Raw genomic sequence first — 15,750 nt, forward strand, 5'->3', positions numbered from 1 at the left:
CTCCAGTACCCATGTTGCTTTCCCTGCCTCGACGCCACTTGGATCGTCGGCGTTGTTTCCGGCATTTGGGGGGCCCCTCACCGGGCTTGTTACTATCTCTTCTGGGTGTGACATCCCTGTTATTAGCGCCATCCCCGTTTGTCGGGGAAACGACACCTATGGGATCACTGGAATCCCTTCTACGGTTGGCGGGCGCGAGGTTGTGACAAGAGCAGGTCTAACAGGAAGCACACGGATCGTTTACCCAGGTTCGGGCCGCGAGGATGCGTAATACCCTAGTCCTGCTTTGGTGGATGTATTGAGTGTTCATGTGTTCTTGAGCTAGCTACGGGGTGTAACTTGCCCAAAAAAGCAAAAATCCCTTTCCTGGTCGCCTCGGGCCTCCTTTTATAGGCAAAAGGGGTCGCCACAGTGGCACACAAGAGGTGGAAAGGTGTACAGCGCGCGAGCTTACCACCCGGCGTTACGGGACAAAGCGCATTAAATGCGCTACTTAGGTGTCCATTAGCTTTATCGGAGACGGGAACGAGGCCCGTCCCGTCCGTCGCCGCTCCGCCTCGCTTCGACACGCGCCCAGGCCAGCGATGCGTGCGGTGCCATGTAGGTAGGCAAGCTGCTGAGGTGGCGCGGTGGTGGAGCCTTCACGAAGATCTGCATGCCACCATGCAGGTGCTTGCTGAGTTGGTGTAGAGACTGCCCGTCGCCACGCAGGTGCCTGCCCAGCTGGTTGAGCTAGCAGCTGCTTGGGGACGGCGGTGGAGTGTTGGCTGGTGCGGGCCTGGCAGTGGCCCCGCTGATGCCCTCGGCAAGGGTCTTGCCGGGGGCCCAGCAAGGATCTTGGCGTGGCGTCGCAGTCGTCCCAGCAAGGCGCTTGCCGGGGGTCTTGTGGATCTCCTCGGCTAGGATCCCGCCGAGGGTCGCCGTCTTCTGATCCTCATCTGATCTTGTGTGTTCATGATCTTGACGAAGATCTGCATGCCACCACAGAGGCGCCTCCCGAGCCCTGGTTCCAATGTAGTTGGTCGGCTGGTGTTGGAAACCACGGGCTCAAGGGTGGCCTGCTCTGCTGGCATCAGGCAAGTTGCCCCGGCAAGGCTCTTGCCGGGGCCGCGGAGGCCGCCCCGGCAAGGGTCTTGCCGGGGGAGTCCACCTCGCCCTTTTGCTCTCCCGTGTTTCTGGTCTTGGCGTTGCCTTGACCGTCTTGCGCTCCGGCTTCCTTCCGGCCTCCCTCCTCTGCCCTGCTAAGTGTGGCCGCGGCACGCGGCTCTGACTGCCCGTGCACAAGTAAAGGGGTCAAAAGAAGAGCCCCTACTTTTGTACACCGACAGGAGCCCCCGGGCCTGGGCCACACATAAGCGCGACACGTTGTTGGGCCAGGCCTAGAACGGTGCGCGGGCAGGTGGGGCAGATTTTACCGCAGTAACTGTTTCGTCCGTTGCGCTTCCCCAGGACCCGCGTTGAACGCGCGACGTGGAGGGTCGTGCATGATGTGGAGGTCATGCGTGGGGCGGTTCCCGCACGCATGCGTCACATCGCAGTTAATGGGAAAAGAGGCGGCCCGCGCCTTCCCCGTAAAAAGGAATAACTGCGGGCGCGCTGCTCATTTACCCCCTGCATCTTCTCCAATATCGGAACTGCCGTCCCCTTCTCCTTCCTTCCCAAGCTTTCGCCTTTGCTCGCCGCCGCTGTGCCTTCGCTGTCTCCTATCCCTTGCTCCCCGCAGCCGCCATGGCACCCAAGACTAGCAGAGGCAAGGGAGTGGCCAAGGATGTCGGGACGAGCGAGCCGCCGGAGAGCAAGTTGGCGGCGCGGCGGACGCAGCTCGCCTACTTCCCCTTGACGGTCGACGTGTTCTAGCTCCGGGACTGCTTCAAGCCCCTATGGGGGTGCAAGACGGGGGGGAGGGAGACGCCGGGGCATCCAGCCACGCGTGTCATCCCCGCCAATTGCACCGAGGCCGCCCCGAATCGGTACCCATTCTTCGTCGATTACTTTTCCTGCGGCCTTTGCCCCCCTTTCTCCGATTTCTTCAATGATATCATGCATACATTTGGCTTCCACCTTCTGGATTTTACTCCAAACGCCGTGGCGTGCATGGCTCTGTTCGCCCACCTCTGTGAGGGCTTCGCCGAGTTCTTCCCAACACGGCGCTCTTCCGCCATTATTTTTATCCTCGCATCCAGAAGGGAGGCGCCATTTCTGGCTGCATCACCTGGATCCCAAGGTCCCAAGGGACGTACCCGGAGGGCGCCCAGAAGGAGAGGTGGGAAGAATGGCGGGGCCGGTGGTGCTGGATTGAGGAGGACGATCCACAAGAGTTCTGCCGGGTCCGCCAGGCGCCGCCGGTCTGCAGGAACGACTGGGGCGACGTCGACGCCCAGGACGACAAGCTCGAGATCGCCACCACCAGGATCCACCGCCTCACCGTTGCCGGGCTTACCCTGGAGATGATTGGGGCGGATTTCCTCCGCCGCCGAATCTCTCCTCTGCACAACAAGGGGAGGCCGGCCTGGCTTTTCCAGAACGCGGCTGACATCATGAGGCTTCGCCCCGGCCTCAATCACAACTTCACGGTGATGGGGCACGCTCACTTCTGCTAGCGGATCTTTCAGCTCGACGTGAACCGCGAGGGCTGGGCCGAGAGGTTCGGCAAGGCTGTGAAGGCCGGCAAGGTCGTCAAGGGGCCCTTGTTTGGGTTGCCGGCGGGGGTGGTCCCGCTGAGCAACAACTCGTGCCAGACCGACATCATTGCCATGATGCCGGACTGCAACGCGCATGGTCCCGTCCAAAATTGGGCCCCGCCGCCGGAGGAGCATGTGCGGGAGTTCTTTGACGGCTTGGCGGAGATATACGTCCGCAACGAGCCGCTGCTTATCCAGGACACCACTAAGGCAGAGCTGGACTATATCGCCGCCAGGGTGGTGGAGGCGGAGCTTGCCAGGCAGGCCGGCAGTGCTGGCGGTGTAGAGGACGAGGCTACGGCGGCCGCGGAGGAGAAGGAGCTTCAGTGGGCGGAGTCCGCTGGGGAGGCCAGCAGCGCCGGCACCGGGGCCCCTCTTGTCGAAGATGTGGTCGACGAGTCGTCGGAGGAGGAGGCCGAGGCTGTCGACCCTCCGGCTACGAGGAGAGGGCGGGTCCTGCGGCGGGTCACCTCTGGCGAGCCGGTTCGGCCCGGCAGGGTCAGGCAGCCCTGGCAAGCTCAGGAGGCGTCCACGCGCCAAACGAGGGCCGCGGCTGCGAAGAAATCGGTGAAGGCCGCGGTGGCGAAGGAGAAAGTATCTGCCTCCTCTTCATCCAAGCGCGCCCAGACTCCGCCCTCCTCCCCTCCTCCGGCAGACGTCGATGCGGAGGTCACCTTTGACTTCGGGTCCCTCAGCCCAAGGAGGAAGAGGAAAGCAGCAGAGGAGGTGGAGGACGAGTAAGTATCTTGTCCCTTTCTGTCATCTCCGTCCCCCCGACCGTGCCACTTATCTTGATTCGTCTTCATCTTTGCAGGGATGCGGAAACACTGGCCCAGAGGGTGAAGAGGGCCAGGGCTTCGGCGAGCAGCCAGCCCCCGGCAGGGATTTCCGGTACACCGCTGGTGGTGTTGAGCAGCCCGGACAGCAGCCCCCGGCACAGCCCCCAGCATAAGTTCACCATTCACCCCTCGTCGACGTGTGTTGGGGGCACGATCTCTTGGTGCTGACCTTGTTGTGGCTGCAGGAGGAGGACAGCAGCAGGAGGAGCCACAGAGGGCTACCCCCAACACGCCGCCCCCATTGACTACGCCGCCCCGAGGGGCGTCCCCGGCAAGGGCGCCAAGCACCGAGCCCATGCACACGGAGGAGAACCCGGGCGCTGGTGGCTTCGCCTCGGCGCCAAATGTTGGCGGGGAGGGGACCTCTGCTTCCCAGCCCGGCACGGGTAAGTCACTCGCCTTCCGTCCCTGTTCTTTTTCTGTTCTTTCTGAATCTTGGTCTTGGCTTCGCCTCATCCCCCTTCCTGGTATCCAGATCCCCCGTCGGCGGACCAGGACGACATAGACACCGTCATCGAGGATGTCGCCAAGGCCGCCGAGGTGGAGGCCGCCAAGGGCGCTGCTGACGACGACGCCAAGGGGCCTGCCGGGGAGCCCGGCAAGGCTACTGCCGAGGAGGCCGGCAAGGCCGCTGCCGAGGAGGAGGTGGTTGATGACCAACCTTCCTCCTCCGCTGCCTCTGGCTCCGGCAGGTATCTGAGGGTGAACGACGACCTTTTCATCCACCTCCCAGGGTCGTCGAGCTCCAGGGCGCCCGTCGAGGGAGAGGTGTTCGACGAAGAGGTGCTTACCGCCGTCGGGCTCGAGGTTGTTGACGAACCGAGCACCGGTGGCGACGGTTCTCAGGAGGAGCGGCTTCTCCAGGCCATGGGCGCCCATTTTCGGAAGCTCCAGGCGCTCCACCGCGCCCGCCTGGACAAGGCCAAGTCCAGGATGGCAACGGTGGACAAGGCGGAGGCGGACCTCAAGGTGCGCGTCGCCGAGACGCAGACTTGGTTCCGCCAGGCTTGTGAGGAGCTGAAGGTCGCCCAGGGTGACCTGGCCAAGCGCGACGTAGAGCTCACCATGAAGCGAGCCGACATCGAGAAGGCCCAGGAGACGGTAGAGAACTTGGCCGCCGCAGCCGAGGCCGCTCAAACCCAGCACCAGGCCGCGCTGAACTCCCAGGAGGTGGATCTTGCCGCGCGTGAGGAGAAGCTTGCCGCAACGCTCCGTGGCAAGGATGAGGAGGTGGAGAAGCTCGTCGTGCAGCAGACCAAGAGCTGGAGCAGAGGCACAAGGAGGCACTCGATGCCCAGGCTCTGGCTCACGCCGACAGGGTGAAGGAGCTGGAGGTGGAGCGGGACGGGCTGAAGGACCAGACCCAGAAGCTGGCCAAGGAGAAGGACACGCTCAACGGTGCCCTGGCGGAGGCGCAGGGCGCAGTCCTTGGCAAGGCTGAGCAACTTTCCAAGGCCAACGACTCCATCAAGGACCTGAAGCTGAAGCTGGAGGGCCTTGAGGAGATGCTCTCAGAGGCCAAGGCTCGGGAGGAGACCCTGGCCAAGGATCTGGAGGCCGAGAAGCTGCAGCGGAAGAACGAAGCCGCCAACCACAAGGATTTTGTGGAGGGCAGAATCGCTGGATCAGCCGCCTCGAGGACGTCGCCGGCAGGATCACCACGCAGCTGGCCACCATGGGTATGCCAAATGTGAGGTACGTCCAGGATCGCAGCACGACCTCCAACGCCAGGCTGACCTGTTCTTCGAGGGTGTTCTTGGAGCCCTGGAGCATTTCCGCTCCACCAGAGCGACTGTCCTGGCCAATGAGGCCCGGAGGCTTTGCCGGGGTGCCATGACCAAGGTTCTCACCAAGGTGGCGTACTAGAATCCCAACCTCGACTTCGACGCTACGCTGGAGAGCTTGCCAGAGGATGTGGACCTCGCGCCGCTCAGGGAGCGTATCGAGCCCGTCATCAGCAGCATCGATAGAATCCAGAGGGTAGAGGGCCAGCGCCGGGACTAGGCACCCCGTTTCTTCTCGTTGCTGAAGGTTCACAACCAAGACAATTTTTATCTCTAGTTAGAACTGCGGCAACAAGTGATGTAATATAACTCTGCAGTACTTTTGAATCAGCGCATGTTATTTTCCTGTTCAATTTCTCCTTTGTATGTTCACCCTACGTTAATCGGGTAGGCTTGCCGGCGCGTAAACCCAGGGCGGCGCCTCGGGGACGGATCCCCAATGGCCTGCCGGGTGTGCTTGACTCGAGTCAGAATCGAGAGCGTTGCCAATTGCGGAAGGCTATCGTGCCGTTCTCGACGCGGCCGCTTAAGCTGTTGAGCGGACTCGAAACAGAGTAAGGGCGTTGCCAATAGCTGCTTGGGGACGGCAGTGGAGTCTTGGCTGGTGCGGGCCTGGCAGTGGCCCCGCTGATGCCCTCGGAAAGGGTCTTGCCGAGGGCCCGGCAAGGATCTTGCCGTGGCGTCGCAGTCGTCCCGGCAAGGCGCTTGCCGGGGGTCTTGTAGATCTCCTCGGCAAGGATCCCGCCGAGGGTCGCCGTCTTCTGGTCCTCATCTGATCTTGTGTGTTCATGATCTTGACGAAGATCTGCATGCCACCACAGAGGCGCCTCCCGAGCCCTCGTTCCAATGTAGTTGGTCGGTTGGTGTTGGAAACCACAGGCTCAAGGGTGGCCTGCTCTGCTGGCATCAGGCAAGTTGCCCCGGCAAGGCTCTTGCCGGGGCCGCGGAGGCCGCCCCGACAAGGGTCTTGCCGAGGGAGTCCACCTCGCCCTTTTGCTCTCCCGTGTTTCTGGTCTTGGCGTTGCTTTGACCGTCTCGCGCTCCGACTTCCTTCCGGCCTCCCACCTCTGCCCTGCTAAGTGTGGCCGCGGCGCGCGGCTCTGACTGCCCGTGCACAAGTAAAGGGGTCAAAAGAAGAGACCCTACTTTTGTACACCGACACCGTTGTCCATGGGGGTGTCCACCATGTAAACGTCATAGATTGAGGTGGCCATCCATCGGCCGGAGGGGCGGTGTCAGCGTGGGCCATGGCTTCGTTGTCGTCGTCCATGTCATCGGCCTCCTTAGAGGCGTAGTCCAACATGCGGTTAAATCTTCGACAGTGGCTACTAAGTGGGTGGTGGGTGGGACGCAAAATTCCATGTGGCCTGCCTCAAGGCCCTGCTAAGCGTAGGCCGAGGATGGGCCATCCAAGATAGTCATCAACTCGATCCGGTCTAGTGCCTCGTTTAACAGGGCGAGACTAGCCGAATTGGTGTATGAAATTTCTTCGGAGTCTACCTCCGGTGTGGCGGTGAGGCAAGGGGCGAGTCCGGCCGGGAGTGACTCCTGGTCTTCGGACGCCATACTCGTGCCAAGGCTCGAAGCCAGATCCGCGGTGAGAAGGTTGAGTCCGGCCAGGGTTGACTCCTGGTCTTCCGACACGACACTCGCGTCAGGGCGGAAAGCTGGATGCAAAAGAGTTGATCCGAAGATCGGATCGGGGAGAGGTACCAAAGTCGACACTTCGGGATCCGTGGGTGTCCCAGGTAAGGCTGAGAAGCCAGTGAAGATCATATCACCCCGAGCGTCGGCGACGTACTCTAAGGGGCCGTTCGGAAACTCTCCGCTCCGTAACTCCGCAGCGGAGCGGAGCGGCCTCCAGTACAATTTTGGCGAGCGGCAAAATGTACAATTTTGGCGAGCGGCAAAATGGGCGCTCCGCCCGCTCCGCTCCCTCGCGAAGGAGCAGAGTACTACCAAACACATCCTAAGTTACCAAACCTAATCTGGTGCTCAGGAGCGAAACTGTCGACCTGGTCGAGATGACCGGTCGAGTCAGCGTGCAGAACAATGCTGCCGAACGCGAAAAGTTGCCCGAGGACGAAGATGTCCCCGGTGTTGATGCCATCTCTGATGATTAGGTGAGCCATCGATCCTTCAGCGATCCAACAGCAGAACTCTCAATGAAAGCACCAATGTCGGTGTCAAAACCGGCGGATCTCGAATAGGGGGTCCCGAGCTATGGATCTTGGATCAATGAGGAATAGGGGACGAAGAACACGGTGTTTACCCAGGTTCGGGCCCTCTCTAAGACGTAAAACCCTACATCCTGCTTGATTATATTAATGTGTATAGGATGTACAGAGTCGATCTACCACGAGATCAGATGAACTAAACCCTAGACTAGTAGGATGATGGTTGTTGTTCTCGCCTCTACGGACTAAACCCTCCGATTTATATAGACACCAGGGGTACTAGGGTTACACATGGTCGGTTACAAGGAGAGGATAAACATGTCGATTCTTCTTAGCTTGACTTGGAGGACACACCAAGGCATCGAAAAACTCTTGTCCGGATACGAATCGGTCTCGTAGTTCGACCTCTTAGCACTGCCAATGCGGCCCAGCTGTCCGGCCCACGAGAGATAGGCCGGCAGGCCGAGGACCCCCTAATCCAGGACTCCCTCAGGTATGAAGTCACCTTCTGAGTTACTTCTAGGAAGGAATGATTTTGTGGTTCCTCCCAAGTTGTTTGGTTGTGTCTGCTTTGTCAAGGATCACAGGCCATCTGTGGGGAAACTGGATCCACGGGCCGTCAAGTGTACCTTCACAGGGTACTCTTCTGGGCAGCGCAGCTACAAGTGTTGGAGTCCTTCTGAACGAAGGACCTTTGTGAGCATGGATGTCACCTTCAAGGAATCCGAACCATTTTATGGTGGAAAAACCTATCTTAGTGGATTATTTGAAAGTCTTGACCGTACCCAGTCTACTGTGATAGGTCGAGACGGGGAGAGTGGTGGTGGTGCCGATTCAGTGCTGCAGCAACCAATTGAGGGTGATATTCCGGTACAGCGAAGAGAGCAGCAACCCCAGAAAATGATAACACCACAGAGTGAAGGACCGATTGTGATTGGTGGGGTGCTGAGTTAGGCAGGCGGTGCTCCCACCTAGATCGGTTGTGTACCAAGGTGGACGGCAGACCAAGAGGATCAACTAAAGGTGTACTCATGGAAGCAAGGTGATGCTTCTCATAGGTGGCAGAAGGTGAATGAGGAGAGTAATCCTCAAGTATATTCAAGACGACAACATCATGTTCAGGGGAGGAACCAATAAAGATGCAGGAGGAGCAGCAAGGAAGCAATGCAAGCTCATCTGACACAAAGGGCTTTGCCAATTGCTTTCAGAAAAGGTACTCGAGCAAAAGCAAGGATACCAGCGCCAAAGTATGGGTTCGATGCCAATGATATTGGAAATTATGTTTCCTATGAAGCATTATCTCCAACCCACAAAGCATTTGTTGCTTCTCTTCAGCTGGTGTCTCTTCCAACTGATTGGAAGGCAGCAAAAGTAGATCCAATGTGGCGAGTAGCTATGATAGAGGAGCTGGAGGCACTAAGTATGAACAAGACATGGGTACTAACACCTCTTCCAAGAGGAAAGAAGGCAGCCAGCTGCAAGTGGGTATACACTGTGAAGCAGAATGCAAAAGGGAATATTGAAAGGTACAAAGCAAGGCTTGTGGCAACGGGGTACAGCCAGACCTACAACATTGACTATGATGAGACCTTTGCTCCAGTAGCAAAGATGAACACTGTGAGGATCCTCATCTCCTGTGCAGCGAATTTTGGGTGGTCCGTACATCAACTGGATGTGAAGAATGCTTTCTTGCATGGGGACCTAAAGGAGGAGGTCTACATGGAGATCCCACCGGGGTTCTCTATGTCTGAGACTGTTGGCAAGGTATGCAGGCTAAAGAAATCTCTTTATGGTCTGAAACAGTCTCCGAGAGCATGGTTCGACAAGTTCAGACGTGTTGTATGTAGTATGGGGTATGGGCAGTCTAACTGTGATCATACACTGTTCTACAGACATAAAGAAGGGAAAATCACTATACTTGCCATATATGTCAATGATATTATTATCACAGGGGATGACAAAGAAGAAATAGCAAGACTGAAAGAGTGTTTGGGTAAGGCCTTTTAAGTCAAAGATCTGGGCGGACTCAAATACTTCCTGGGCATAGAAGTGGCCATGTCTACCAAGGGGATTGCGATATCTCAGAGGAAGTATACTTTAGATCTCCTAAGCGATGTAGGGATGCTAGGATGTCGGGCAGCATCAACTCCAATTAATCAAAACCACAAAGTGACAGCTCAATCAGGAGAGCCAGTGAATAAGTAGAGATATCAAAGATTAGTTGGGAGGTTGTTGTACTTGTGCATGAGCCTAGAAGTGGACATCTCGAGGCGGTACATAGAATCTTGAGATACTTGAAAGGTACTCCTGGGAAAGGATTGTTGTTCAATAGTTATGGACACCTTGTTGTAGATGGTTATTGTGATGTTGATTGGGCTAGCTGCCTGGATGACAGGAGATCAACTTTACGCTATTGTGTCTTTGTAGGAAGAAATCTAGTATCTTGGGGAAGCAAGAAACAACCTGTTGTTTCCAAATCAACTGCAGAGGCTGAATACAGAGCTATGTTTAAGGGACTGAGTGGAATGTTGTGGACCAAAAATTTATTAGAAGAATTGAAGATATTGAAGACTAGTTGTATGAACGTGTGGTGAGATAACAAATCAGCAATCAACATAGCACACAATCCAGTGCAGCATGGTAGAACCAAGCATGTGGAAATAGAAAGATTCTTCATCAAAGAAAAGCTTGACACTGGGTTCATCAAGATTGAGCATGTGAGTTCTGGGACAATAGATTGCAGACTGTTTGACTAAAGGATTGGGAACTAAAGAATGCAATCTAGCATGTGACAAGATGGGAATGATTATCACCCCTCTTGAGGGGGACTGTTGGATGAGGGGCTCATGGCCCATGCATTGCTGGGCCAAGTGGCCCAGGCCCATAGTGGCTATCTAACCTAAGGGAGAGGAGTCCGTCCATGCTCTGTGTCTCAGAGCCGCCACACACACGAGACATTGCCACTGCTGCTCCTGGTACGCTCCTCCTCAAATCCAACACTCTCCAATGATGACTGCCATGTATAGTAGATTACATTTAATACATCTAAAGAGTCAATAATGGCAGGTTCCATATCCATTTGGAGGTAATAGGGTTGGTAAATTCCTAAAGGTCCAAGTATAGTATCATTTGACTTGGTATGAAGGATGGCAGGTTCCTAACAATCATCACACTGGTTGTAAAGATACTCTTTGATGACCAGAGAACATATATTGATGGACAGGTCGTTAAAGTTGTGTCAGGGCCACCGTAAATGTCCAAGGGGATTTGCTTGACCACATTATCAACTCACTATCCAGAGAAGGGGGGTCGAGAGGTAACCAATATCCTCAACCTCTTGTACAATCTCATAAATATTAAATAACATGTGGGGGTTGGCCGAGACAGACACTATGTTACCCAACGTTTTCCAGGATAGATGCATTGAGTTCATCACCATTGGTTGAGGATCCCTGACGGTCAGCAAGAGATGGAATGAGATTTCTTCGGTAGGCTTTATTGGCCACCACATGATATAATTTTGAGTTCTCATTTCTGAAGCGAACTCATCTGATAGTGCAGCTACTTTTCCAGTAGGGCTTGATGTGATTTCTATTTTTAATGATTCCTCTAATGTTGCTTTTTACAGCGGACATAGGCCTTTGTTCTTCAAGTCCATTGATAAGGGTGATGACTAAGTTCCAATTTGCAATCAAATATGAGGCGGAAATTTAAATATTTCTGCTCCAGATTTGAAAGGATCTTCTAATGTTTTAGAAATTAGAAGAGATGTGCCTATAAGCATAAAATGAAATTTAAAAACCTATACATATTCATATTTATTTATTTATTCTGAAAAAATGAAAGCATAAAACCTTCACGTAGAGTTCTAACTTTGGATTTAGATCCCATATGGCCATATGTAAAATTCAGTTGCAAACTGAAGGTGACTACAATGATAATATTATAAGTTGATACAATCTCGAAATTGTATTTGTAAGTTTTGGTTTTAATGTTTTGCATGTTTTCAATCTCAAATAATTAGTGAGGACGAGCAAAAGTAAATTTTATACACTGAAAATAATCAGATTTATCAAGTAAGATCATTAAAATCTATTTCCTTAAGAAGATTATTGTATTTTATTAGATTTGTCACGCATACCATGGATTATTTGTTTCCTTATTTATCAAGTGGCAGACGACCACACTAGCCCTTTAATGTTATTGGATAAAAACCTCGATGAATGTGGACTCTTCGATCATACAATTGACAGTGCATAACTCAAGAAAATATCAACAACTAAAAAAATATTATGGCAAGATGAAATATGTGAGTTAGAGTGACAAACAAAGATATTTTAATAAAATATTGAAGCAAACTGCCTACAAGGCTGAGATTGTTCAATAATTGCAAGTGAGCACTAGGTATTATAACAATCCAATGAACAACAGTGTGGAATGGCAATTTATATAGGCCCGAGCTAATAGACGAAGTTCAAAGCCAAATGCTCAGTTATTGTTGGGTATCAATTCATTGTGTACAGGGTATAACATAGAAATCATACTTGGATCTCATCGATTCGTAGCCACAAAAATAGAAAATGCAATGTTGCAAACAGTAAAAGTAAACAGAAATTATCAATGAAACAAAAGAAGGGGATTATTTCATTCTGCTACTATTTTAAGATAAGCTTACTTACTCGTTAATACATCACAATAGCATATCCATCTGACCAATCATCTTATGTATTGCGCAAAAGTTCAGCTCCATCATGTCCACCACCAATGCCCGTGCCTACAAGGGGACATTGCAACCATTATGTATCTCATATTCAGAAACATTTGAACTGCAGCCATGCACTAATACTACCAGTCATATCAAATGATACAAGGGGGCATCGATGAGATATTTGGATAAACTCACATATGTAGTTTGAGAAAACACTCAGGTTTGATACATCATGGCGAGTAGATAAACAAAAACCCATCAACTATCAAATAAACAGAATATTCTCAGAACAATATATACTCACTGGTGCCATAAAAATGAAGAATATGCACACTCAGACTATTAGCTGACCTGAAGTGAGAAGTTACCTAATATTATGCTTAAGCTCGCCCCATGCCATAGCAGATAAAATAAAATATACCCATACTAATAAAATCTATCAATAAAAGGGATCATACTATTCATATATTTAAATATATTTAACCAGTAAAGATGAAATAAACTCAATTTATTATTGTTCTACCTTGCCACTGGCAGGGCAAGTGCTTTTAAAACAACAAACCAAATCGTTATTGTGGATTTTAAGATTAGCAAGACCAATAATAACACTGCTGAATGAATGAAAGCATCAAAATGTGCCAACTGATCTACCTATTTGACATTTCATTTGGTTCAAGGTAGTTTTTTTTTCATGTAGTTGTCTTCAGTTGCCAGCCGTTATCTATCTCATCTTGAAAAGTAGTTGCCAGCCGTTATCTATCTCATCTTGAAAAGTATTTGCACTGCAGCTATACACTAATACTAGCATTATACAGTTCTTGAATATGCCAATAGGCAGCCAACAATAAAATTTAGTTTGATTAGTATACAAAGAACTGCTGACCTTTTTGACATGTTTTTATTCTAGGATTACAGGAGAGTAAACAGATAATGAATTTGACACCTCTGACTCAAACCATATAATTCCATAACAAGAGCATGCGAATAGCTAAAGAAAACAGCAATGCTAAATGTTATTTTGCTTTTTGACAAAGGAGATGCTCAACCGGAATCACCTCTCCAGAAAAGCAGAACTGGTTAGCTACAGTAAAAATATATCCGTGCCAAATCATAACCATCACAAAGAACGCCACCACACAAACATCCAAAAAGAAGACTCCATCGCTATATGTTGAGAAGATCATCCAGCAGCAAAAAGAAATGATTTATATGGAACTACTTCAACTTTTTAGCTTAACGCGAAAGTATGTGAATAACATTCAATCAACCAATTAAAGATATTATCTTTTAATACCTACAGTGTAAAGGCATATATTACCTGCAGCATAGACACTTTCGAACGGATGATAGCGAGTCATGATGTTGGGTCTGAAAATTTTCTTGAACTGCAGTGACTCGAGCTGGATCGTGAAGAGGTTGGTGTGTGTCCGTAGGAACACCACATTATTGTATTCAGCAAACCCTTGTATAACTAGGGACTCTCCCTCTTCTGTATTCAGGGAAAGTAGTTTGTCCAGTTCAACGGTTCTTCCCAGAACCCATGAAGCAACGCCATCAGAATCAGTCGCCATCTTCCATAACTGGGCACTGAAATTTGACAGAAAGAGAATGCCAAGGCCGCCACCCTCTGCCCGCATAACCTGGAATTGGCACATGTTTTTCTTGGGAATATCCACTGGCACCGGCTTCACAGCTAGGATCTGCCTCTCCAAATCAAACTCAAGGATGCCATCCAAAATGTCAGAGGTTGCCGACCTGTCATTGAGCAACCAATAAAGGCAATGCCCAACTAGCACACCGATAGTAAAGTCCACACGACTCTTGGTGGGAAGTTTGGATGGAAGTGGTGTTGAGATGCAATCGCCCCATCCTCCAGTCTCCGACGAGTAAACACGGGCGATGACCCGTGTATGCTGTTGCTCGTCTGTCTCTGTGGTTACCAACACCACCTGGAAGTGTCGGATGTCTCCGGGCGCACGAAACACCGCCCCGCTGACCGGGGCCTTCTCCAAATCGAACCCCGGGGGAACGGCAAGGCGGTGCTGGTCGACGTTGAAGGGGACCGACACCAGGAGCAGCTTCCGCGAAAGGTGGAAGATGAGTAGGAGGCCATGGCGGGATCCCATGGGCATGAAGATGCCGCCCCAATCTTCACCGTCTGGGCACAAGGAGAAGCGGCCATTCGGGACACGATTGGGGGGATCCATTGTAGGTAGGAAGTAGAAGGGGTCGAAGAAACCGAGGAGAGGAGGGTTGCCGCGGTGGTGGAGGCGGAAGCGGGCGGAGAAGCCGGGGTCGGAGATAAGGCCGAGCCAGCGCTTGGAGACGAGGGAGGCGCGAGGGAGGGAGGACGGATCCGGCGGGAGGCGGAGGAGGATCTCGGAGAGAAGGTTGTCGTCGTCCAGCGGCGGCACCGGCGGCGGCTCATCTCGTCACGGCTCATGGGGGGAATGGTGGTGGGGGAGTCGAAGCAGCGGCCCACGATGTGGAGTGACCTACTCCTATTCTTTCTTTTTGGTCGGGCGAGAGAGAGCCCACGAGAGCTCACAGCTAAAAGAAAGCCCACTACACACAATCAGCATACCCAGATTCTTCTTCTTACTTTTATGATTGATTTTCTTACGCGGTTTCAGATTTATTTGTCAACTGCTGTAGGGAACAACTCCCCTAAAAATGTACGCACAACCATTCAATAGTAATCCAAAAAAAATTTAGGGTATCCTAGACCGGCATAGCCACGTCATCACAAAGTCTGACACATAGATAGAAGAAAACTAAAAGGAGCCGCCACTAATGCCATTGTCGTCACCTATCTCAACATGGACCAGCGGTCCTAACTTCACGACGGACAAACACATACGCACTTTATATAGTGGTCAACCTTCCTACCTTTATGCCTTCTTGGTCGAAGAGCCAAGTATGCGTAAGAAGCAAACAAATTTGCGCAAAGGCATGGTCGCTTCACTACCCCACTACGAATGCGACGTGACCAAGGCATGGCCGCTCGACCACATGCTAGAAATAGATAATTTCAATTTTGAAGAGGAGCTCCAAAGGAAGAATGTGCACGGCTTGTGTCAATCTGATTCTTGCAACCTATCATCGCCTGGACGATGCCACGACTCTAATTCCACTGTTATGGAAATGAAAACATAGCACATGAACCCATCAAACACCTCTCGTAGTCGACTACAAAAGCCATTGGTGATGTCGCATGCCATGATTCTTATTTCCACATAAGTCATCATGCCAACAGCCTGGGCAATGCACAAAGGATGCATGTCTTTCTTGGCTAGCAAGGTGTCGTTGTGGGACACGATGCCATCGTCTGATCCGGCAAGCCTTATCCAAAGCTTTCATCCAAAGACCAATGCTTACAAGTAGACAATGATGCCCTTAGGCGTTGATGCGAGCAAATTTTTCATTCGAATCACCTCTGACCAAACATCCCCGCACAACCATCCAAAGGAGCAGCCACCGGCTCGTGGCCACAGTCCTAACTTCGAAGACCACACTCACAAGGGCAGGACGTTGCTGGCTTTCACTCCTGCTGTGCCGCCA

General features: G+C 52.2%; 1 protein-coding gene across 1 annotated transcript in view; it reads right to left on the reverse strand.

Moving 5' to 3' along the window:
• LOC123143424 (uncharacterized) overlaps positions 1-14,694 on the reverse strand; it is a 47,726-nt gene extending 33,032 nt beyond the window's left edge. The window contains exons 1-2 of the mRNA XM_044562353.1: positions 13,508-14,694; positions 12,161-12,255 (exon numbers count right to left, since the gene is read on the reverse strand). Of these exons, the coding sequence (XP_044418288.1) occupies positions 12,203-12,255; positions 13,508-14,396 (942 nt within the window). The 5' untranslated portion in view covers positions 14,397-14,694 and the 3' untranslated portion in view covers positions 12,161-12,202. The remainder of the gene's footprint in view (positions 1-12,160; positions 12,256-13,507) is intronic.
• Between the last annotated feature and the right edge of the window lie 1,056 nt (positions 14,695-15,750).

The sequence above is a fragment of the Triticum aestivum genome, chromosome 6D, assembly GCF_018294505.1.
Source record: "Triticum aestivum cultivar Chinese Spring chromosome 6D, IWGSC CS RefSeq v2.1, whole genome shotgun sequence".
Classification (NCBI taxonomy): Eukaryota; Viridiplantae; Streptophyta; class Magnoliopsida; order Poales; family Poaceae; genus Triticum; species Triticum aestivum.